General features: G+C 55.8%; 6 protein-coding genes and 1 non-coding gene across 7 annotated transcripts; 2 read left to right on the top strand and 5 right to left on the bottom strand.

Moving 5' to 3' along the window:
- Positions 1-271: 271 nt before the first annotated feature.
- On the bottom strand, positions 272-3,682 carry VTJ04DRAFT_1979 (uncharacterized protein; the record flags this gene model as incomplete). The annotated part of the gene is made up of 4 exons (XM_069359725.1): positions 272-1,756; positions 1,824-2,068; positions 2,134-3,335; positions 3,393-3,682. The coding sequence occupies 4 exons, from the start codon at positions 3,680-3,682 to the stop codon at positions 272-274; spliced, it is 3,222 nt and encodes a 1,073-aa protein (XP_069224587.1).
- Positions 3,683-6,736: 3,054 nt separating this feature from the next.
- VTJ04DRAFT_1978 (uncharacterized protein) lies at positions 6,737-7,919 on the top strand (the record flags this gene model as incomplete). The annotated part of the gene is made up of 3 exons (XM_069359724.1): positions 6,737-7,184; positions 7,244-7,393; positions 7,522-7,919. 3 exons carry the CDS (start codon positions 6,737-6,739, stop codon positions 7,917-7,919), a joined length of 996 nt encoding a protein of 331 aa, XP_069224586.1.
- A 659-nt stretch (positions 7,920-8,578) lies between these two features.
- On the bottom strand, positions 8,579-10,519 carry VTJ04DRAFT_1977 (uncharacterized protein; the record flags this gene model as incomplete). The annotated part of the gene is made up of 3 exons (XM_069359723.1): positions 8,579-8,730; positions 8,798-10,208; positions 10,268-10,519. The coding sequence occupies 3 exons, from the start codon at positions 10,517-10,519 to the stop codon at positions 8,579-8,581; spliced, it is 1,815 nt and encodes a 604-aa protein (XP_069224585.1).
- A 177-nt stretch (positions 10,520-10,696) lies between these two features.
- On the bottom strand, positions 10,697-12,676 carry VTJ04DRAFT_1976 (uncharacterized protein; the record flags this gene model as incomplete). The annotated part of the gene is made up of 2 exons (XM_069359722.1): positions 10,697-10,843; positions 12,494-12,676. The coding sequence occupies 2 exons, from the start codon at positions 12,674-12,676 to the stop codon at positions 10,697-10,699; spliced, it is 330 nt and encodes a 109-aa protein (XP_069224584.1).
- A 59-nt stretch (positions 12,677-12,735) lies between these two features.
- On the bottom strand, positions 12,736-15,211 carry VTJ04DRAFT_1975 (uncharacterized protein; the record flags this gene model as incomplete). The annotated part of the gene is made up of 3 exons (XM_069359721.1): positions 12,736-12,848; positions 12,913-14,778; positions 14,932-15,211. 3 exons carry the CDS (start codon positions 15,209-15,211, stop codon positions 12,736-12,738), a joined length of 2,259 nt encoding a protein of 752 aa, XP_069224583.1.
- A 5,010-nt stretch (positions 15,212-20,221) lies between these two features.
- Positions 20,222-21,561, top strand: VTJ04DRAFT_1974 (uncharacterized protein; the record flags this gene model as incomplete). The annotated part of the gene is made up of 2 exons (XM_069359720.1): positions 20,222-20,966; positions 21,038-21,561. 2 exons carry the CDS (start codon positions 20,222-20,224, stop codon positions 21,559-21,561), a joined length of 1,269 nt encoding a protein of 422 aa, XP_069224582.1.
- A 594-nt stretch (positions 21,562-22,155) lies between these two features.
- On the bottom strand, positions 22,156-22,241 carry VTJ04DRAFT_t13. The gene has a single exon. It is a non-coding gene; the product is annotated as a tRNA-Gln (tRNA).
- Positions 22,242-22,702: the final 461 nt, after the last annotated feature.

The raw sequence follows: 22,702 nt of genomic DNA, 5'->3' as shown, positions 1-22,702 counted from the left end.
CTTGACCCTGCAGTTGGCTGTCCTGTGTCACTAGCCCACCTCCCTGAGAGACTTGCTCGATGACATGCCCATGGTTGCCTAAATCAGGCACCCTACCTGGCCTGAGGTCATACGCAGACGCGTTACACCAACAAAGTGCCAGCCACATAGGTTTCTTCTCGATCCAAAACTTTTCGTCATCTACCTATTTGTCTGACCAATGCTATCTCATTCCGGGTTCACCTCTTGGACCATGCTAACCATGAATCGAAATCATCCCAGATACACCCCCTCAAATATAAAACATAGTATCCTTCAACCTCTCATGAATCCTCACATCGTCATTCGTCGCCGCCAACGGCCCCGTGGCCGTCGACCCCGCCACGCTCGCCGCCGCCGAGTGAGTCGGCGTATCATACACACCGCTCAAGTAACACCTTGCCCTCTCGCACACCACATCCGCATAGTACGCCGGCGTGCAGACGCGTACCGCCTTAGTCGCGCGCCCGTACACATAGCTCATACTCTGCGTCAGCATCTCCAACACGTCGGCCACGTTTTGGCACCCGGACGGGTAGGGCCCTTTGGCGTAGCGCGCGCGCAAGATCTCGTCCAGGACCACCACGTAATGTGCGGGGCGCGCGGTGCCCTGGATCGCGGCATGCGCCTGCAAGAAGAAATCCCACTGCCGGGCCTCGGTCACGCCGCGGTCCACCACCGTGCCGGCGGGCGTGTTACCCGACCGGTCCGCGTCGTCCTTGTTGGCAACGTAGAAGCGTGTGTGGTGCCGCTTGCCGACGATCACGACCGTCAGCCGCGGCAGGCCGTTCTTGGTCTGCGCGGGCGGGTATACCTGCTTGCACGCCTCGCGGAGTAAGGGAACCTCGACGTCAAGGACGGTTTGGTACTGCCCTTCAGACACGCCGTCGCGGTAGACGAGGATGTTTTCGGGCAGCACGCCGCGGTGGCGGGCTTGCCAGATCGCGAGGCGAGTCTTGAGCATCTCGCCGAGGTCGGAAACCATCTCGTTGCGTGCGCGGCGCTGGACGCGCAACACGACGGGCCACTGGGTCAGGGACTTGTCGACGCTCGCGACCATGCCGGCAATACTCGGGGCGTTGGAGGCTGAGCCCGGGGAGGGGTGGGTCACGTCGATGCCGACGACCATGGTCTTGTCTTCTTCGATGAGGAGGCGGTTCTTAGCCGCGACCAGCTGGTTTTCGCCGCCCATTTTGAGGTTGACCTTCAGCGCCACGTTGGCGTTGTATTGCGGCGCGCCCTTGGCGAACCGCTGCTCGACGCAGCACACCGTGTGCACGCCGTACTTGACATCGCCGCAGTGCTTGATTTTGCAGTACAGCTCGTTGATGGTGTCGGGGATGACGATGAGGACCAGTTCGTACCCTTGCTGAGCGAGAGCCCTGATTTCGTTGTCGATGCGCTGGTCGTCGGGGACATCGCAAGCAATGGTGTAGCCATCCTTGGGATTCGGGTCGAGAGCGTCGACCCCTGACGTGCGCAGGCCCTGGGAGAACTTTTGGATGGCGCTTCGTACGTCGTTGTCGTCGCGGAACGACTGCCTGTACCTTGGAAGTGTGATCCTGCGCCATGTCCACTTCTTCAAGTTGCCGGGCTTGTGAAACTTGACGTCAGCCATGTTCCAGCTGCCATCTCGGATCCTGGCCTTCTGGTTCTGGCGATAGTGGACCTCGGGTGAGTCGAGAACTCGCCCAGGAACGGTGATCAAGCTTGGAGTGATATTAACTCCGAATTTTGCCTGTCGACGTGGTAAAAGATTCGTCAGTACCTATGGAACACCAGGCCAGAACGATAAGGAGACATACCAGCAGCGGATTGGCCGCCGTCAGCCCAGCGATCCGGAGACCATCATTCACAATAAAGGTCGCGTTCTGACCGGGCTTGCGGACCGCAAACTTGATCATATTCTGAGTCTGGAAGGGATCCAGCTTCTTATTCGCCACCAGGCCAGGCAGGACCTCGCACACCTCGGCGGGGAGGTATGTCGGGTTGTCGCGAGTGCCGACGTTGATGACGGGTAGGTCAGGATGCTGCAAGGTGATGTTGTACTCTGAATGGTCAAGTCAGTCATCAAAGCCAGGAGAGAATTGCCGCAGAGAGATGGGGAAAACGAACTGGATTTGAAAAAGTCAAAAACGCTGATATATCGGCCTTCAGTAGGGGGTTTAGCCGGACCGGCCGCGGCGGCCGCGCCGCCCCCCTTTTTCCCTCCCTTCTTCTTCTTGCCCTGGGCTGGAGCAGCGGCCTCCATACCAGGAACCGTCTGTTGTGGCGCTGTCGCTGCCGCCCCGGCGGCGGGAGGGTTGTCTTCGAGCCAAAACTCGACATCCTTCGGACCGGCGCCAAAGTCTTTGACGCGCGGCGGATGCGCCAACTTGCGACCGTCATCTCGATTCGCCAACCCAATGATGGTCTTGGGCTTGATGACGACCTCGCCAGCGCGGTTCTTGCGCACCGGCAAATGCGTGGTGCGCACGCGGACTTTCCTCTTGAGGTACTCGGCGAGCTTCGCCTTGGCGTGGTAGTTCTGGCAGCCGAAGGAGCGCATCAGCCCGTCCAGGGGGCCATCGTTGTAGAAGGCAGCGCAGGTCACGTTGACGTTGACGAGAATGCGCGCGGTGGCGGCGCGCACGCTGGCGAAGAAGCCGCGCAAGGCCGTCAGGCCGTTGCCCAGGTCGTACCGGGAGTCGGGGTTCGGCTGCATCGGGAAGGCCCGCGACGAGCCGATGGTGCAGATGGCCGAGGACGATTTGGTGTAGTGATTGAGGAGGATGTTGAAAGCCTGGATGATGGGCAGCTTAGAATCGCCAGAGGCTGACGAGTCCGTGGACGCCAGGTAGTTCATCAGGTCGGCGACGTTCAGCGTGTTGGTCAAGAGCACACGGACTTTATACGTGGGACCCCCAGCACGCGGTTCGTCTTCGCCCTCGGTGCGATAGGCGACGTTGACGGTGAACTCTGTTTCCGGCTTGACCTGCTTTCGCGAAACCATCGTCGACTTGAAGTCAGTAGCGACTTGATCACGGATGCCGGCAAACTCGTCGGTTTCCAGGAGCAGGCGGATGATTTGGGTCAGTTTCTTCCCCGTGGCGGCGGGTTGAACTGAGAGGTCGTAGCGGTAAAAGACGAGGTCCTTGGCTGCCATGAGCTGGACGTAGTTGGCCCATAGGGTTTTCTGTTGACCCCTTGTACCGTAGGCGGGCCGAAGTGGCGTGGTGGACTTCAAGGTGAGCGCACCGATGTTCAAGACCTTGCCGAGCTTGTTCTCGACGTTTGTAACATTTGCGTCGGGCACGGGGACCTGGCCGGTGGGAGAGCTGTCAAGGGGGGTTAACTTGCCATTCCCGACCCGTGAAAAGGGGCATGATACTCACGTGTAAGTCACCGGGCCTTGATCTCCTCCTCCTCCACCACCTCCTCCATAGCCTCCGCGACCTCCGCCGCGTCCTCCGCCACGTCCACCTCCGCCTCGGTAACCATCACCGCCGCCCCGACCACGACCGGAGAAACCACCGCGATCTCGATCCCCGCCGCCTCCTCGACCACCTCCGCCTGATTGTGACCAAAATCCCCCGCGACCCCCATCACCACCGCCGCGCCCACGGCCGCCACCTCCACCCCCGCGCTGGCCGCCTCGTCCTCCTCTGGGCTGTTGTTGGGACATGGGTGGGTGGTTCTTAATTAAGAGCGAGAAATGCAAGATGAAAATGCTCAAATTAATGCAATTGTGTGGTTCGTAAGTAAGACACCGCTCTCGTCGTCGTTGACCTTCCGGCGGGCAAAGTTGGCTGTAACCCACTTTAACACCTTACTAATAGTGTCCCCAGTCTATTGATGAAATGGGTAACAAAGGTGGGGAAGTTGGACACCGAATATCGATCCAGGAGAATGGTGCTGGTAAAAATCCGGGGAATTTCCAAAGGGATATAAGAAAACAGGAAACCCCTCTTGGGTGACGTCGCTGAGCGGGAAAACGGCAAACGGGCACAGTGCTCGGCCGGCATTTGGTCCAATATATGTTCACCAACAACAAACCCCTGTGTAACCTCTGGCCTGTCCTGTGGCAGGCCTCATTCTTGGCAACGTATGGCTCCCATTTCAAGTTCGTGTCAATTTCTCCCCCAAATCTCTTTGTGATTTGTGTGAGACACCTCGTGCCGCCGGCAGTTTGGGTTGGGGCTTTGTGCGTCTGGTACTTATTTGGCATCCCGTCATCAAGTATGTTTCTTGTAGTAGTATTAATTCATAAATATTCAAGCCAAGCAGTCAATGTTTGGCGTTGAAGATCTCGCGAGCTGTTGATCGGCGAGGTTTATGTGGCACCTTGTATGTACTGTACTGTACATACATCCATCATCTCTGTCCATCAATCCGTCCGGTATGCCTCCGATTCCATGCAGGAAAGACGGCAAACAACCCGATTGTATTATCTTGACCACTCCAGATTGTTCAACATGACTGTTCAAACTGACACCAAACCGTTGGCTGTCGGAGGCATACATGTTCGTTTGTTGTTGGAGTCATCAAGCAAATGCGCCTTTCCCAACATGCTGTTAGCTGGCCCCGGGGTCTGGTCTGGCGTTTAGGCCACAGGGTCACACGACAAGCCCCGAGAACTGTTGGCCCGTTGTTTGCAAGTCTAAGAAACAGGGCTTGGGTTGTTCTCTGCCTTGTCAGTGGCAGGCCTCGATCGACAAGTTGTGAGTATTATGGCGTAGCACAGGACACTGTTCGCAAAAGATGGAACATTCAACATTAGGGAGTAAATCAGCAAACCTCTCTGGGTCTCTATTGGCATCCTGCCCTCCATTCATCCAGGATCCCAGCTAACTGAGCATCGCAACCCTACGATCTGGCGTTTGCTCCATCAGCTATTCTGCCGCTTGCATGGAAACATGACGAAGCCCAACGACGGCAGATGGAGGCATACACTGACATCTCATGCATACACCATGCAGGAGGCCGTATTGCATGATCACTTTTCACATCTTCTGTTCGACCCGTCAGGCATGCAAGTACGCCTCATTGTGAGTACGTACTTCCGTCTCCGGGGAACCTGCCGACCTAGCCGCCGAATTTTCTGCTGTTGCATCTTGGAGTCCATTTGTGCTGGTGGTTGGCTGGGAGAGCAAGCCACAAGGTTGGCTGACAAGGCTGGGGCATCAGCCACGCAAACCACCAAATGGGTACCTAATTACATATGCATATCATTACATCTCTCTAGGTACTACGTATGGTACAGTACATCACATCTATCCCTGGCCATTCACATACGCTTCGGATGGTGGCGTTTGTAACCTACTACCAAGGGGGCGGCACCAAGTCTTTTGAGCCAGTCATGCCTCTAACCCCAAGTGCTGATGTGGCCCAAGGTTCACTCGAATGAACTGACTCGGCAAATGGCTTTGTGGACGAGGAAGTGTTGTCGCGTTGGCCCCAATAGCAAACGGTTTCGTACCTATGTACTGTATCACCCATCGCAACGCGTTCCGTCTGCCTGCTTTCCACAACACAAGGCAAAATCGCCACAGCGTTATGCAAGGATCAAAGCATGCCCTATATCGTTGCTCGGCCCTTGGAACTAGCTTGATACCGAGGAGCCAATCAAACCTGATGCCAATGATGAGCCAGACACTATAATCTCTGGCCACGGAGTTGAAACGAACCTCATGTACATAGGACAGGTAGGTAAATGGTAGTGGTAGTTGCCTGTGACCCTCGACACTCTTTAAGATTCAGTGTGACCCATGCCCATGTCATTGAATGCAAGCCAAAATGCGCCAAGTCGGGGATAGGAACGTCTGTACAAGAACTGACACCGAGAGCGGCCTTGACGGATGAACCAACTCCTCAACCCGCAACCCCAGGTTTTTTCAAAACAGTAGGAGCATTAAACATTCAAGGTTAAATTTAGCTCGGTGCAGGACAGGAAGATTTATCACAACCTACCTACATAAACTATCTAGATTCTGCATAGCTCCCACCCCTTGCCCGCAGGACTTGGCTTCAGCTTGACCTGTTTCCTGTCAAGCGTCAAGCCACAGCTGCACAGCTGGACGACGCCGCTACAAGCACCCATATTTCGCTACTGTGTAGTAGACGCACCCATTTTCAGTCACTCGTAAAGGTCTAGAGTCAACGCGACCGTGTCAAAGCATCGGTTGACCTTGAGGCAGATATGCCCAAATACTGACTTGTTGGCTGTAGCAGCCGAGCGATAGGGGCCTCAAATACTTCATACTATGAACAGAAAGCAAGTTCTTCGGTCAGTCACGCCTTGCACTTCGTGGAACTCAGGTCCAGGCCGAGGGGGAAGCAGATCGAAAGAAAACCGTAAGAAGCTTGCGCGGGCGTTGCACGGCCACATAACTTGGCGCCAACAGTGGCTGAAAATGGGTGCTTCTAGGGAAATATGGGTGCTTTTAGCCGCGCGGCAGCTGAAGCAACAGCCAAGCCAATAACTAACACACGCGGGCTAAGTAGGTACCCTTTTCGGAAGGGTGAAAGCCATGCCCCTATCTCCATGCCTGAACCATCCCCATGGGTGTGGTTGTCGGTTTGGTAAGAAGTAGCGCAAAGGATGGGTTATATTGTATGGCAGTAGTGTAGCTTCCAGCTCTGTTCTTCTCCTTCTCATAATGCGCCCCCATCGTCATTCCTGACGGCACAAGAATAGCCGCTGTGCCCGTCCTCACATCCCAACCACAACTTCACCACCATGTTGTCACTCCTTTCTCTCCGGGGATCCTCCTCTCCGCGATGGATCCCCTCCCTCTTCTTCCTCCTCGCGGCCCAAACCATTCCAGCCCAAGCGCAACGAAAAGGCAGCAACGAAGACATGGACACCGACGCGGCCGCTTCGCGCGTCCGTGAGGCGCAGGACTCGTACCAGCTCCCCTACGGCACGCTGGGCATGGTCTCGCACTCGGTCCTGCTCTACACCATGGCGTGCCACCTGCTCGGGCGCAAGCCGCTCTTCCCCTTCCAGCGGCTCTCGACCAAGTGGGTCAAGTTGATCAACACGGCGGTGGTGTTCGTCTCTTCCATCGTGACCATCGCCATTGCCGGGTCCAACCTACCCGCGATCGAGGGGTCGCGCGCGCTGTACTCGCTGGCGCTGATCCAGATTGTGTATGGCGTGATTTTGACGGGATCGTGGTTCATCGGTATTTCAGGGACACGCCAAGGGAGGAGTGGTTTCGGCTGAAACGCCGCACCCCACAAGTACAGCCGCCGGTGGTTATGGGGAATTATTTCCAGCCCGAGGAAGGGAAGAATGAGGTGGGCGGAGGCGCGGGGTGGTCGTTGACGCCGTGGTTGATCGCTCTGATCATTGCGAGCTTGGTCAATTCCCAGATCGTCGGGACCATAGCAGGTGTGTTTCGTTTCATTGACCATCAGGGAGGGTGGCTCCTATGCTATCACCTTTCCAACCCTTCCCCTGCCCCAATCGTGCTTGGACAGTCAGTCAGTCAGATGTACTAAAACCAATCACCAACACAGACGTCGTCGACAACCCCAAACTCGACGGCGTATTTTATTTCGACAGCAAAACGCGGGACGAAGACAAGGACAAGACGGGCATGGCCCTCACAATCTGCGCCTTGGTTGGGCTGGTGCTGGCCGCAATTACGTGGGTGAGTGGGATCTGGCGGGCTGTTATCAAGGCCTCGTCGGGAACCAAGAGACGCCACAGCTTCACTCTATACCTGTTTACCCTCTTTGGTCTGGCATCTTGCGTCGGGTTTATTCTGGCGGCGGACTACGTAGTGTCCATCGTGACCGGCAACAAGATCGGACGGCCCTACTCAGCAAAACTCTGTTCTGGACCTACTTTGTGTTTCAATTTGTACCTCTTCTTACTTTTTGAGCAATGGGCTGGATCCATCTGCTCGTGCTGACTTACGGAGCAGGTGGCTTGGAGTCTGCTCGGGTTTGTTTGGTCTGAGATTTCCTCTGGGTCACTGAAACGGCGAGACCGAGAGAGAGAAAAGAGAGCACGATAATGGGTATTAGCAATAGGTAAGTAGATGGGCAATTGTTGCCATGCCTATATGCCGATGCAACAAACAATGGAACTGTACCTAGGTACGCACCTAAATCATCTAGGAGCATTGAGTCAAGCCCTACCTCAACCCCTGAGACGTGTGATACTTTTCTTGGCTCACGCCCAAAAGTGAGATCTGCTCATCTATGAACGGTACAATATGATTCTGGAAATAATAGTGCTTATTCCTGTACACACCATCTGCGGATGATGAACTATCTAGCCAACACCACTCGAGAGACTCTACTCGATAGACGCCGCCTCTTTTCAACCCACCCATCTTGATGCCAACACCAAACACCCCTTGAGCAGTATGGTACTAGCAAGAGACATGTGAACCTCGCCACCCATCTCCGCGCCTCGGCACCTCGATCCCTCAAATCGTAAACCAGAAAAAAAGACAGAAACTGCCACTCCACCAAAATGTAGCAAGAACCAAAACAAAAATGAGAACCCAGGACATCACATCATAAACATCGTCCCAAAAAAGTAACAACAAATCAACAAAGATACCTAAACAAAAGACCCAAACATCTCCACTCCCCCGCGTAACCTAGCATGGAAGTTCATCACGCCGTGATCCGGCCCGGCATCCACTGGGCGTACGAGCCAAATCGACCGCCGTTTTAATTCGCGACGTTGGGGATGAGACTCGGGGGTATCTTCTAGCAATCCTGTCAGATTTCAAGATACCGGCAGTGCCAACAACTGTCTTCCAGGGCCATGACATACCTAAGTCCCGACTCGGAGGGTCAAGATCCGGCGTCGTCGTCAAGGGCGATTTCCTCTTCTGGCCGCGCCCTGCTTCACCACCGCAATCACCATCGGTAGTCTTATTATCGACGCTCGGCGTGTCGAAGTCGAAATCCTCGTTAAGCATGTCTAAAAAGGACTGCGGGTTTTGGCCCCAATCCCTGATAACCTCCGGGTGGAACTCCTTGATCTCGGGACAAGGAATCGGCGCTAACCTGGGCAGCGGAGGTGGCGGCATTGGTGGACGGTGAGTCGGCGCTTTCGTCTCCCCATCCGTAGAGCCAGCATCCTCAAGCTCTCCCTCCCGAAGCGGATCCCTAGGCTCTTCACTTGACTCTCTTTGCGGCCCCTCTTCCACCTTCCGCCCACCAGCCTTCTTGCCAGGGGTTGGAATCACCGGCACCGCATTCGCCCAGACATACTCCTCCGCCTTATTCCACCTCGCCACGGCCGTGTCGATGATGTGCCGTTCCACCGCCGTGTCGAGCTTGATGCCGAGCATGGACCCGATGAAGATGAGATGATGAGCCAGCATCTGGCAGAGGTGTTCCTTCATCGCCAACCACAACGTCGGGCTGCGCTGAAACTCGGGACTCAACAAAGCCGCGGGTGACAAGGAGGAGGCCGAGGACGCCGGGGTGGTTGTTGTCGACAATAACGGCGAGCTGATCCCCCGCAACGCATCTGACGAAGCCAACTCCAGACGCTGCTGCCTCAGTTCCGCACTCACCACGCTGCTCGACGCATATGCCACCCCCAACGCAGCGCCGAGCACGAGCAGGAATAACACCTGGCACGACTCGCGCCCACACTTGCCGAGAAACTGGGGCGTCAAGATGCGATCAAGCCTCTTCAACAACCTCGACCCTGTCATCTGGCTCGCAGCGTACAGCTCGCGCGTGCGTATCCTCTTCTTATCGTCCCCCTTCCCAACCCTCTGGTCCTTCCACTCGGCGTGCACCAAGGACGTGGCCAACAAGAACTGCTTGAAGTCATCCACCAACCCGTCCGCGGCGGACTCCTTCTCCTCCTGGAACTGCAGGCCCAGCAAGCTCGAGCAGCATAACCCCACGATGCTCCCGTTGGGCAGGTGAAACGAGGGGTCGGTTAGCCAGCGCAGCATGGTCGAATTGAAAGTCTCCGGGGAGGAGGTGAGGTTGAAGTCGGCGGGGGCGGCGATGCGCTCGAGCAGGCCCGCCATGGCCTGCATGAGCGTTTCGATCTGCATGATGGATGCTGCTGTTCCCCGGCTGCCGGTGGTGCTGGGGTTGTCGAAGATGTTGACGTCCGCAAACCGCGTGCGTACGCAGTAACAGAATGATAGGACCTTGCGCTCGAAGCCCCGGACGGCCGACAGCAAGCAAGGCTGGCACGGGTTGTCGACCGAGCACTTATCGGAGTGTTAGTGGCTTAAGAACCGTTGGTGAGCATTCTCGCTGACCAACCTACCTGGATCTTCAGGATTCTACAGCGTAGACAGGCGCGCTGGCGGCGGACTTGGCGGACCTTTTCCCTCTCCTCTAGGGTGAGCTTGGCGCGGGACTGGCGCTTGGTCCGGCCGGTAGTAGTAGTACCACTCGGAGTGGTCCGAAAGCAACGGCGGACAGGTCTGGCCGGAGACGGAGGTGACACTATGGGCGTTGGTGATGCTAGATCGGATCGACGGGTTGGCGCATCGATCTCTTCCACGAGACGAACCATCGAGACGGAAGAGGGGGAGGGGCAACGGAGAGGGGTTTGGCAGGTACAAGAAGTAAATAAAGCAGCGGGTTGGTGTGTAAGTGGCGAGGCGACCCGGCAATCTGGGTCCATGGATGCCGGATGGTAAGTAGTGCTTAGCTGGATCGAAGGGGCGCTGAAGGGGGTGGCTCATGTGGCTCACACACACATGCGGCCACTCACACCCGTGGACACAGCACGACACGACGAAGACAGGTGGTACCACCCAAATCGAGTCAGCACTTCAGCGGCCGTCACAGCTGTATCCGAATGTCTTGGAAGTCGGTTGGGCTGTAACCGGCAGAGCTAGCGAGTAGTGGCAACGACGGTCTGGCACGGGGCGAGCTGAAATGCCCCGCGATGCAGGACACATCCATGCTGAACCGGACTTGACAGGATTCCGCACACACGAGAAGGCGGGCGGCCGAGTCCACGGGTGTCGGGGCCTTTGTAGTTAAGTCGTCTCCACGGAAGACGTGCCGACAGGGCTGAGTGTTCCTGGGATGAACCCATGATGGGCTGGATCTAGGGTTGTGTTGTTGGCTATTACTGTACAATTTCCCTTCTTTGGATGCCGTGGCTGTGATGTGATTTGATGCTAGTCGAAGAGGAAGAAAGAAATCGAGCTCAGCGCATCACCGAACTTGGGGACGGAACCAGACCGTTTGGTCCAGCACATGGCGGGAATGGTAGGGCCTTGGCAGGCGCTTGGCAGGGACTTCCCTCAGCCAACCCCAACCCTGGGCTCCCTCCGCCGGCCGCATCTCTCCCAGATCTCGCCGAAAAGCACGGACCACATGCCTCGGCTCCTGCGGAGCGGACGCAGCCCTGCCGGGGTGGGTCCCCCGCATGCTGCAACCAAACCAATCAGGCTTGGGGGCTTGTCCCGGGCTAGCTGAAACTTGCCCTTTTCCACCTGGATCTGAGTCCTTGGACAGCTGAAAGCAGCGCCTTTCTCGTCCGACAAGCAGGACTACGGGACAGCAGAACAGGCATGACACGTCTCAGCGGGTTATCGATTCGCCTCAATGGAGGTGAGGGATGGGCGGACGGGAGGAAATTTTTGGATTGGGACACTTTTGCAACATTCTGTCCGACACAAGCCAAATGTCGCCAAATGTCATCTGAATGCGCCACGACGTGCACAACAGCCCCTGAAGGATTTAAACATTTACAGACAACAACATTTCCACATGGTCCTCCCTCCGTATGATCCCCCACGCAAACGACCACATCAACCCATGCATCCATCGCCAACAGCGCAACGCATGCGCGCAGATCCAGGTGGCGCCGTCGACTTTGAAACCCGCAGCGGCAGTGGCGCAGAACATCATGGGCGCTCATGGGTGTCTCAGGCCAAGAAACGGCGACAGCCACTTGCTTGCGGCTTGCCGGCTTGCGGCTCAACACAACCCCCTGGTCGCGAACGTTTAGTGTCGGCCGGCCTTATGAGATGCAGCACGCCTTCAGCTGCCCACTGTCCGCCTGTGCCCCGCGTTTCTTAGCCGTGCCGGGACATGGCTAAGACACACCCCGCTGTCCAGCTGTCATCTGTCCAACGGCCCTTACCGTCATGGGAAAAGTCCGCCCATCCACTTCTCTCTCGAGAGGACATGACGAGCATCGAACGGCGGATCGATGCGACGATGCGACGGTGAGCAGAGCGTCGGCCGACTCTTTTCGGTCTAATTTCATACCTTACTACTAGGTTCTTTGCAGTAGCCCAACGGCACAGCAGGGTGCTCGACCATGGAACGCCTTGCTGGCCAAAATGCCATCGCTAACAATGAATGTCCGCGAACGGCCAGGAGAGCGAGATGGCTGTGGGATTTCCCCGACGGAGTTTTCCGCGACCAGAACCCCATCGCGGTCGGAATTCGTTCCGTTGCATCATCCAACCGTCACATGAACATACATGACGAAGCATCAGTACAACGTACGAGATATTCAAGTCACAAAGCGTTGTTGACTTTCATTACAAGGCATCACGCCCTCTTCATATCCCCAATAACTAAAACAAGTAGTATCCCTGGTATCGTGCCCACATAACCTCAAACATAAAAACAACACAAGAGGAAAAATGCCAAACCTCGAGGGAGCAGTAAATACATACGCCTGGGCAGAGACATTGATCTCCATTTACCCAAAGCTTAGAACATTACCGCCCCCCAACACCATGCATCCCGCGTATCTCCGCCTTAGCACTCGTTCATCGGGCAAGCAATCATGGTGCCCTTGGTAGCACCATCGACGCCGGCCAGAGTGAGCACCGCACCGACGACACCGCCGAGACCCTCGCCAGCAATGAAACCTGTAACGGGAGACGTTAACATTCTGCAAGTCTGAAACACTTGGGAACAAGGAAATAAACTCACCAGCAGCGACGGCGTAGCCATAAATGTCCCAAGTCCGCATGCTGTACTTCCTCCACAGAGCGGCGATGATGGCGCCGAGCAGGGCGGCGTTGGCGAACACGGGCGCCGGGATGACCCACGACAGCGCGATGGCGCCCCAGTTGGGCAGCCACTTGCGGTATTTCTCGCGCTCACCAACGAGGTAGAAGTGCCGGAAGACGACCTGGGCGACCGAGACGACGCCCATGACGATGGAGAAAATACCCGACGACCACGGGATGCTGACCTGCGGGTTGGTGACGGCCTCGGCGACGGCAGCCCAGGCGGTGACGGAGGGGACCATGAAGGGGCAGGTGCCCGAAGCGTTGGTGTCCCAGATGCACGGGTAGGCGCTGGTGAAGAGCACGAAAAGACCCGGGCCGAGCCAGACCGAGATGAAGGAGCCGAGGGACTGGGCAATCCACTGCTTGATGGGGGAGGTGCCGATGAGGAAGCCGGTACGGAAGTCGGAGACGAGGGCGGTGGCCTGGTCGGCACCGGCGGAGGCGAGGGCACCGGCGACGAGGTTGATCTTCTGGGCCTGCTGCAGGGTGTAGTCGCCGCCCGAGGTAGCACCACCGAAGACGAGCTGAGAGGCCTTGGCGGCAGCAGTGAGAGGGGTAGTGTCAGTCACACCACCAATCTGGATGGCGAGGAAGGAGAAGATGAAGGCCATGAGCACGGCGAGGATGGTGAGGCCAGGGTTGGTATCCCACTGGAAGTGGAAGACGATCATGGCAACGACGAGGGTAACCAGCAAACCGACAGCCCACATCCAGGTGCGGACCTGCTCGTGCGGCGGGAAGGGGTCCTCGACGACAAGGTCGTCCTTGATCTCCTTGTTGCCCTGCTTGGCGAAGAAGGCGTTGGTCTTGCCGCGGGCGGTGAGCCTCTGGTTGATGTTGGCGCAGATCTCACGCCAGACGGTCTTCAGCGCCGACCAGATGACCTTATACTGGACGAACAGCTCAGCCATGGACGAGCAGACCATGACCATGACACCGGGCCACAGGAGCCAGTAGCGAGGCGAGGGGGTGACCTTGCCCAGGTTGCGCAGCGAGGCGAAAGAGTAGTAGCCCTCCCAGCGAGGATCCTCCTCGTCCCAGAGAGCAATGCCGATGCACTCGCCGTAGTGGACGAGGAGAGGACCAATGATACCCCAGGCCATGACGGCACCAGCGAACATGGAGATGGCGGGGTTGAGACCGATCAGGATACCGGAGCCAATGAAGGCGGGAGTCCACTCGAAGTACCAGCCCCAAGACTCAATGTTCATGGCCCAGGACTTGTAGCCGCTCCAGATGTGGATCCAGGTGAAGATGTGCCAGTCGTACAGGATACCGACGGCATAGTACGAGACGACACGGTGCACCAGGGAGCCGAAGAAGCACCAGAGCAGGCACTTGAGCTTCTTGATGGCGTCCAAGCTGCCCGCCGCGCCGGCGTGCATGGAGCGGATGGTGATGGCGACGGCAGTCGGGGTGGGGAACATGAGCTTGAGCTCACGGGCCACCTGGATGATGAAGAAGCGACGCAGCGGGGTCACGTAGAAGATACCAATGAAGGAGCCGACGAGGGTGATGGTGAAGATAGCGCCGATCTGGTCGCGCGGGGTAGCACCCTCGCCCATGACGCCGAGGCGGTACATGGCGGGCAGAGCGGCCACGAAGATACCGCCCGTGCCACCGGCGCCGGTAGCGGCGGCCTGCACGATCGAGTTCTCCTGAGGACCGAAGAAGCCGCCGATGATGGGGATTTTGCCGCCCGACTTCTCGAGGAACTTGAGCACACCGTAGCCGAAGATGGCGCCGAACATGTTGGCGCTGAAGGTGAAACCCGTCTTGAGACCTGTGGTCCGCATTCGTTAGTGTCTGCTGGTTTGGAATGGACATCTGGGAAGCCACCGTCACCACCACGTGAGAGTGTGTGCGGGGCCGGCCGTGTGTCTCGGGAGAGACCCGGATCCGGCACAGAATGTAGCAATTGTCGAGAGAAACTCACCAAGATACAGGTTGGAAGCGCACACCAGCGAGCCGAGGATGCAGCCGACGACGACGGCACGGATGGTGAGCGGGTTCTCTTCATGGGGAATGGAGGCGTCCATGAGCAGGGGCTTGAAGAGGTCTTCTTCTTCTTCTTCGCCGCCCGACTCGGAAGTCTTGTTGACGTCGACATTGGACTCCTTCTCCTTCAGGTCCGAGCCCTCATGGGCGGGCTGGGCCTCGGAGAAAGGCCGAACCCCAGCCGCGGGGTCGACCTCGATGCTCTTCTTCTCGCCCATGTTGTTTTCAACTTGCGGTTGTCGTGATCGAGATCGTGGTGGTGGGTTGTCGAAAAAGGGCCACCTACGAGGATGCGACTCGAAGGGCTCTCTCTCACTCTCTCTCTCGGGCCTGAATGGGCACGAGGGAGGGGATCGGCGAGGGCGTGTGGAATGGACGGAATGCCCTTGGGTGGTGAAACGCAAACCTCGAAGGAGAGACAGAGAGATAATGGAAATGCAAGGGAGGAGACGGGACGGTATTTAAAATAAAAAGCGGCCTTGGTTGGTGTCGGTCGGGTTCAGATGATCGGGACGGGCATCTGATGCCGGGACCCCCGCCGAGGGTTTCGCCTGCAAGAGCAAGCAACGGCCGGATTGCCTCTCACAAGGACCAGCTAACAAGGACAAGGACACAAGGGGGACAATCTCCAGACACCCGACACCCCGAGCTGCCCAGCAAGAACAAGCTACTAAGCCAGACCTGGGCCGAACCGGAAGCAGCTTCGCAGCGGTTTGCATCCATTTCCTGGACAGCCCACCGAGCTGGAGCTTATCCGGTTGCCAGTTGCGGCAAGCCTGGGGAGAGGATCGCCGGCCAGGGACTCGCCTGTCTCTGCTGCCATGTGTTGGACCCGTGCCGACCTGCGATAAGGAGACAGGAGAGGGTTGTATTGATGCCATGCCATAAGCTTGTGCCGCGAATGGCAAGACGTCCTGGCACGCAAAGCAGCAAGTCGATACCTCTCACTCCCCGATTCCCTGTCACCTCATCGATGTCTTCGGGCTGTCGAACAGCCGGGGTGTTGCCGGGGGTGTGTGTCGGGGCGGGCGAGCCGACGCGTGATTCGCCGGAACAAGAGAGAGGCTCCCGAATTAGGCAGGTCGTTGGCGGCCGTTTAACGAGCGGTAGATTGGAACCCCGCGACCTGATCAAAACGGATCAAAACGCCTTGGCACTTCAACGGCACGCCATGCTTCGACAGCTGCCGATCGGGGAGGTGAGGCTCAATATTATGGAATGATATTTCGTGGGGGACTTTTCCCGTGATACCTATTGACGACAATGTATTGCTGCATGGTGCTGCTGAACGGATGAGGCGGATGGTTGAGGCGATATGAATCCAAACATACAAGACGCGTTTTGGACAAAAAGAGGACGCATCTTTGGTAAATTGACGTGCATCAAGCCCGCACATGACACTACATGCCGTGAAGCAATGCAGTGAAAGCTGCATATCTCCTTCACGTTAACCATCCAAGATATGCCACTCGGGTCAACAATGAGGCCGTCATGTTGTTATCTTGCTCTCAACTCCCTCAACTCCTCACACACTGCATGTTGCCATCTTTGCATGCTCTAGGATCATCACCAACATCGCAGCTATCATCATCATCATCATCACATGGAGGTCAGGTTGTTGGCTGTAAGCGCGAACGGTAAGAGCGTTGGAACTTCCCACTGCCGCGGCTCCGATTGGACACAACCCGTCCCGGCCGTGCTGTCAAAGAAGGCAGGAAGTTTCCGGGGACACCATGCCGGGAACAGCAGGCAGCTTGAACCATCAGCATCATCCCTGATCCCCGCTAGGGCATGGAACTCCACCATGGCATGTTTTGGTCCTGCCCTTGAACATTGAAGATCGACATGGCTGTTGCAGCACGTTTTCGTCCGGCAGATCCACCCCTTTGCAAACCGCCGATGCTATGCCCAAAGTGGTTTCGTCAGAGGATTCCTTGAGGGCTTCTCGAGTCTTGTCGAGGTCATCGGCATTGTCCGCGCACCAAAGCGCTTCATTCAACTCTGTATGACCGCCACAGCAGCATCTCGAGGCTTGTGTTACTAGTAGAGTCCGCCCCTTGGTATCTCTCCAGGAACGCAGTGTAACGGCGCCACCCGTGGCAGCTCCCGTTCTGCCAACCAGGGGCTGTAGCGCGGTCCGAGAACTCTCGACGTTGTATCGGCCGACACAAGTGTGGGTTTTGCCGAGACACCACCAATGACACCACCATCCACAAGTTTGCACCTCCCACTTTGGGAGCGACTCCTCAGTTGAACGTGACAACCAGGTAGTAATGAATATTGTGTGCTTCCACAGTAGGTGCTTCGACGTCTGCCAACCGAAGAGGTGGAATGAGGGCCCAGTTCGAACCCCAACCCATGGGGAACCCTCGGGAACAAGCTGATGAGCTTCGCTCAGTCCTGGGAATTGCCTACCTACTTCACAACAGGTAACGATCGCCAGGCCTATGAGCCGGGGATGGAATCCTTCAGAGGTATCTGCCAGCTTGTCGTTCGCCGGTAGAGAGTATCCGTAAGCATGTTTGTCAGCTTCAGCGGTGCGTATCGCCCAGGCATCCATCTTCCGAACACAAAAAGTCCTACGACGTTTGATGATGCACAGGCGCCTGTCATCCTACGGAGTTGAACTTCTGATTGTGACAGCACGTGGCTTCGTGAGGGGCATCTGGGGAACCTCCACACCAAAAGGCCCGGTCAAGGTGTGCCACGTAACCTGTCAACAGTTGAGGTCTCATCAGCTCCAGTATCTCCGGCTATCAGTCATCTGGAGCGTCCCTGGTCATGAGCTGTCTCACAGGGACGAGCGGCCAAAACCCGGAGATGATTGACCGCTGGCTCTTGACCATATCCCCGAGATCCGGGTCCGTGGATCTGGGAGTCATCTGGATTCCTGGATATATAATATATGGACACACGTTCCCGCTCCCGCAGATTACTGCAGATGTCACTTCTTGTCTGGATCAACGATGCGTCTGAGGTTACCGCTCGACAAGACGGACGTTCCGCGAAAGCGCCTGAGGAAATCTTGGTTCGGCCGGAGAGCCGACGTCACACAGAGAGAGTCTGTTTGATTAATCACAAGCACCTGCTGATGACAACACCAGGACAGATGTGCCTCGAGGCACTAGATCGCGAACTATGCTGGCTCCTGCCGCTCTCAGATCTGTGTCCTGTCCTATCCCCCAGGGCGAGAGGCAGAAAAGCCCGATGAGGCGAGAGAGGAGGTTCGGGCGTTGGAGGTTCTCAAACCTGACCATCACATGCTGTTGTGTCGTTGGCTAGCACGCCACGCGCTGACGGACTTGAACCCCCACATCTTGACAACCTTCAACCAGGTAACCTGGACCTTTCTCCCCGGATCCGGCCCCGTGGAAATCAATCTTGGGACCGCGCCGCGGCCGCCGCTGTCACACACTCCGCAAACCGACCAACAACGGTGTCTGGCATGTGGACATGTCCCTGTTCCCTTACACACACACCCCACCGCCGAGAGGGGAGGTGAGCTTATCCTCCTGCCATTCCTGCCCTCCAGACGATCGCGCCATAAGGTTTCCGGCGAGGTTCTAAAATAGGCCCGGGGATCCACTCGTCGCCTCCCGTCGTTAACTCCGGGAGAAGGGGCTTGGCAATATCACCGGACGTTCCGAGGCGAGCCGGTCGAGTTGCCTAATCGGGAAACTCGTTGGCAGCGAGGTGCGCTTGCCGGCGGGATTGAGACCACGAGTTGTTATGCTGAATCTATCTAGGCACAGTTGGTAATTTGAGATTTGCTTTCATATAATGCGTTTGTGGGTTGTATTTGTATGTTCGGTGAAGGATGTCATAGGATCGAAAGATCGAATTGATGCGTCGGTCAGTTGTTAGGAGGGCAATGGCAAATGCCGACCTATCTTAGGCAAGAACCAGGACTCGGTTGGTCTGACATCGTCGTTATCTATAATTCTGATCATGGTTTTGGTTTCCATACAAACCTGAGCCCTACGACATAGGTGGGCACAGTCAGGTAAGTTGAGGGCAACACCACCAGCAAATAAGTGGTTGCAGCTTCAGTTGACTTGAGCTCTTCCGCCTCTGATGTTATGTGTTAATATCTGTTATCAGTGGCGACTAGATAGGCTCTCTGTATATACCTAGATACATGCTACGATGAAACAGTGTCCCATGACTCAATAGTCATGGCCCATCCAAGTGTCCAATTAAGGCCAGCAGAATCTCGCGTAAGAAGTCTCTCAACACTTTCATGTTGCAATCTCTTCAAACTCATATCTCTTTTGGAGAGTTCTGAAGTCCTGCCAAGACATAGTAATTGCTGTGAGGTATTTGCGTGGTCTAATACATTCCCCCTCTTGGCAAGCTCAACGAGTCTAAAACAAGACGGCCACCTGCTTGGTCAATCAAACGTCAGATTTTAGGGATAAAAGATGCTGATAGTCAAGATCGTTTCTCCCAGTGACTTCTTCTTGATATTCACTTGTAATGTATTACTCCGTAGCTGAGGAGGTCGCAGGACCTTCTATCCTCAAGTAGCCGGTTACCTGGTCTTCGCGTCGCTCATTAATTGTCTATTTGTTTCCCTACACCTATGGGTCACCTGCTGAGACGGCAGTCCCAACACATGACGACCTCAACTGATTGATTTGGTGAGGCATTGTTGTATCATAATTATGGAGTCAAATGTGTGGTAATCACTTCACTGGGCTGCGAAAGTCGGTTCATTCAAATCGACCTCACTCTCAATGCTCACCAACGGACTGCCCTGGAAAGAGCAATGACAAGAATAATAATCGAAGCCTCCTGGTTATCCGATGTCGATTGTGAACAGTTCAACCCAGATGCTCCAGATTTCACAAGGTACTCGTCGACGCTCGGGGGCTTGAGAGCCCGCATTTGAAAGACAAAGTTCATGTCGAGGTCACGTCCGGGCCATAAGAAGTCGGGCAGGCACCTCCCTAGGTTTGAACCTAACCTCGTACCTTCCAACTTTCCTTTAAAGTTTCTGTTCGTTGATCCGATAACCATAAAGAAACCTGGAAGTTGCTGCCTAAAGAGAATTTCTTCCTATTCCCATGACCATTTTGTGCGCTTGAATCCTTCCTTCACCCACAATCTTTCTCACTTCATCCCCAACTCACTTGCAGCACACTTCTTGCAGCAACCAGTTGAACCTCACATCTCACTTCCCCTTCCAGACCATCACCTCACAGCAAGGTCAACAGCAACCACGCACAATGCGACTCACGTCCATCCTTGCCCTTGCGGGGTTAACATCTGCTTGGGTCGTGCCGCCCCACCAAGAAACCTCCGTCTCTGATCGGCCCGGGAGATTTTCTGTGAAGCAAGTCCCGAACCCGAACTACGTCCCGTGTGGCCCTCTTGTTCTTGCCAAGGCTTACAACAAATACCACGTCCCCATTCCCGAGGAGTTGAGGGCCGCTGTGAAGCATGTCCGAGAGGGCTTTGTCAAGCGATCCAACGGCAGTGTTGAAACCAGGCCGGGCGACCACGGCGGCGACCGAGAGTTTTTGACGCCCGTGTCTATTGGCACTCCCGGAAAGATCTTCAACTTGGACCTTGATACAGGCTCTGCAGACATGTGGGTGTACAGCTCACTGATGCCTGAGAATCAAGTGACCGAACAAACCATCTACGACCCAGACGAGAGCTCCACGGCAAAGGAACTTGACGGCTACACCTGGCGTATCACTTACGGGGATGGCAGCCGGTCCAGCGGCATTGTCTACAAGGACGTTGTTACCATTGGCGGCCTGAAGGTGAAGAATCAATCCATTGGCGCGGCCTTGAAGGTCTCGGAGTCGTTCACGAAGGATGGCGAAAACGACGGTTTGGTTGGGCTGAGTTTTGGCACCCTGAGCACTGTTTCTCCACAGCAACAGATGACCCTCTTTGAGAACCTCCTGGATGACCTCGATGGCCCCCTCTCTTCACCGCTGACCTGCGGGCAAGCGCCAGTGAGTAATCTACTCATATGGCCTTCTCGAAACCGATGTTGTTGGGCAATGCTGACATGATCATTCGGGGAATAGCTGGTCACTACAACTTCGGGTACATCGACTCGGAAGCCTATGTGGGCAGTATCTCGTGGGTCCCAGTCAATGACCGCCGTGGCTGGTGGGAGTTTCTGATTCCCGGCTACCGCGTCGGAGACGGTTCTGTGGAGGCAACGGACCTTTGGGGTATTGCCGACACTGGCACCACGTTGCTCCTCCTCCCTAAGAACATTGTGAAGGACTACTACCGCAAGGTCCCTGGGAGCTCGTGGCACCTGTGGTACGGTGGCTACGTTGTTCCATGCGATGTTGAGATCCCCAACTTCTCGATGGCGATTGGCGACTCTGGCTTCATGATCGAAATCCCTGGAGATTACATCAAGTACCAGAAGCTGAGTCGTGGGTATTGCTACGGGGGCATCCAGAGCTCTGGCCAGGACGATGCCATCATCGGCGATGTCATGCTGAAGTCTGCCTTCGTCGTCTTTGATGCCGGGTTGAAGCGCCTGGGGTGGGCCAAGAAGAAGGAACTGAACTTTCCCAAGTCCCAGGATGATTGAGAGTGTGGGCTGGTCAGGGTGGGACTGTGTTAGCCACCGTCTTTCATGGTTATAGGATGGCGAATTGGTTCTTCGGGGAGACATCGCAGAGTCTGCGGATTCCGGGATTGGCAAGATGGAAATGGGGAAGTGAGGTCATCAGCACACAACGTTGATGAATGTATTTCGGGTTCGCAACTGGTCGCTATGTTTTTAGCAGCTCATGGCATGACGATATGAGGAACGTGGGTTGGCGGGGTGGTTCAAGATGGCGGTTCATTATCTTTGCCCATTTCCCTCGATGCCTCCGGGCGAGAATGACACTGGCATGCTTGACTTATTTTCGGGACCGTAATTTGTTTGCCTTCTTCTTTTGCCATAATGTGAACAGTCTTCATAGAACGGTTCTGTTCTACATATTGACTTCGCTTCAGCGCTGGTGATGGAGTTTCTCCAAGAAACCTTCTGTCCCACCGATGAAACCCAGCAAAACAAAAATGCCCAGCACTACCCAAACCCGCCAAGGAGCTTGTTGTCCAACCCATTTCGCCTGGCACAATGCTCAATGAGATGCAAATACATTGAATATCGCAGTCTCTGAATTAGGCAAAAATGAGGTCGCGCCCGGGTTCGAACCGGGGTTGTTGGAATGATGACGCAGTCATCAAAATCCAAAGTGATAACCACTACACCACGCAACCTGACATGACCGCAGATATGCGGCGTTTGCCACACCTGCCTGCGAGATTAGACTTATGAGGCTGATTATGGACGGTGGATCGAGGGTGGCGATGTACGTTTGCTTCGCAAACCACGCTGGCGTTTGGCGCGTTGAAAGCTCGGTTTGGACATGATTGTGGCTGCGGGGCATAGCACGGGGGAAACAATACTCCATGAGATGTTGCACGTGGTCAATTGGTCAATGCTGCGTTTGGTTCCAGCATCCGTTTGCATGCGGCACGCCTTGCGGTTTTGCGGGGTGGACGTTGTTGACACCGCCATGGTTTCGGGAATGGGTACACAGAAACCATGGCATTATGGAGACGCTTCCTTCTCCAGACACGAGTATCGAGGTCAGAAGTCAAGCAAAGATGCTGCTGTTTACGGTGCTCTGCATCAACTCAGTTCTTGGGTATCTATGCCAATACCAACGCCATATTCG

The sequence above is a fragment of the Mycothermus thermophilus genome, assembly GCF_041956435.1.
Source record: "Mycothermus thermophilus strain CBS 625.91 unplaced genomic scaffold VTJ04scaffold_1, whole genome shotgun sequence".
NCBI lineage: Eukaryota > Fungi > Ascomycota > Sordariomycetes > Sordariales > Chaetomiaceae > Mycothermus > Mycothermus thermophilus.
Note: the sequence above shows the minus strand (reverse complement) of the source record. Positions and strands in the feature narration are given on the sequence as shown.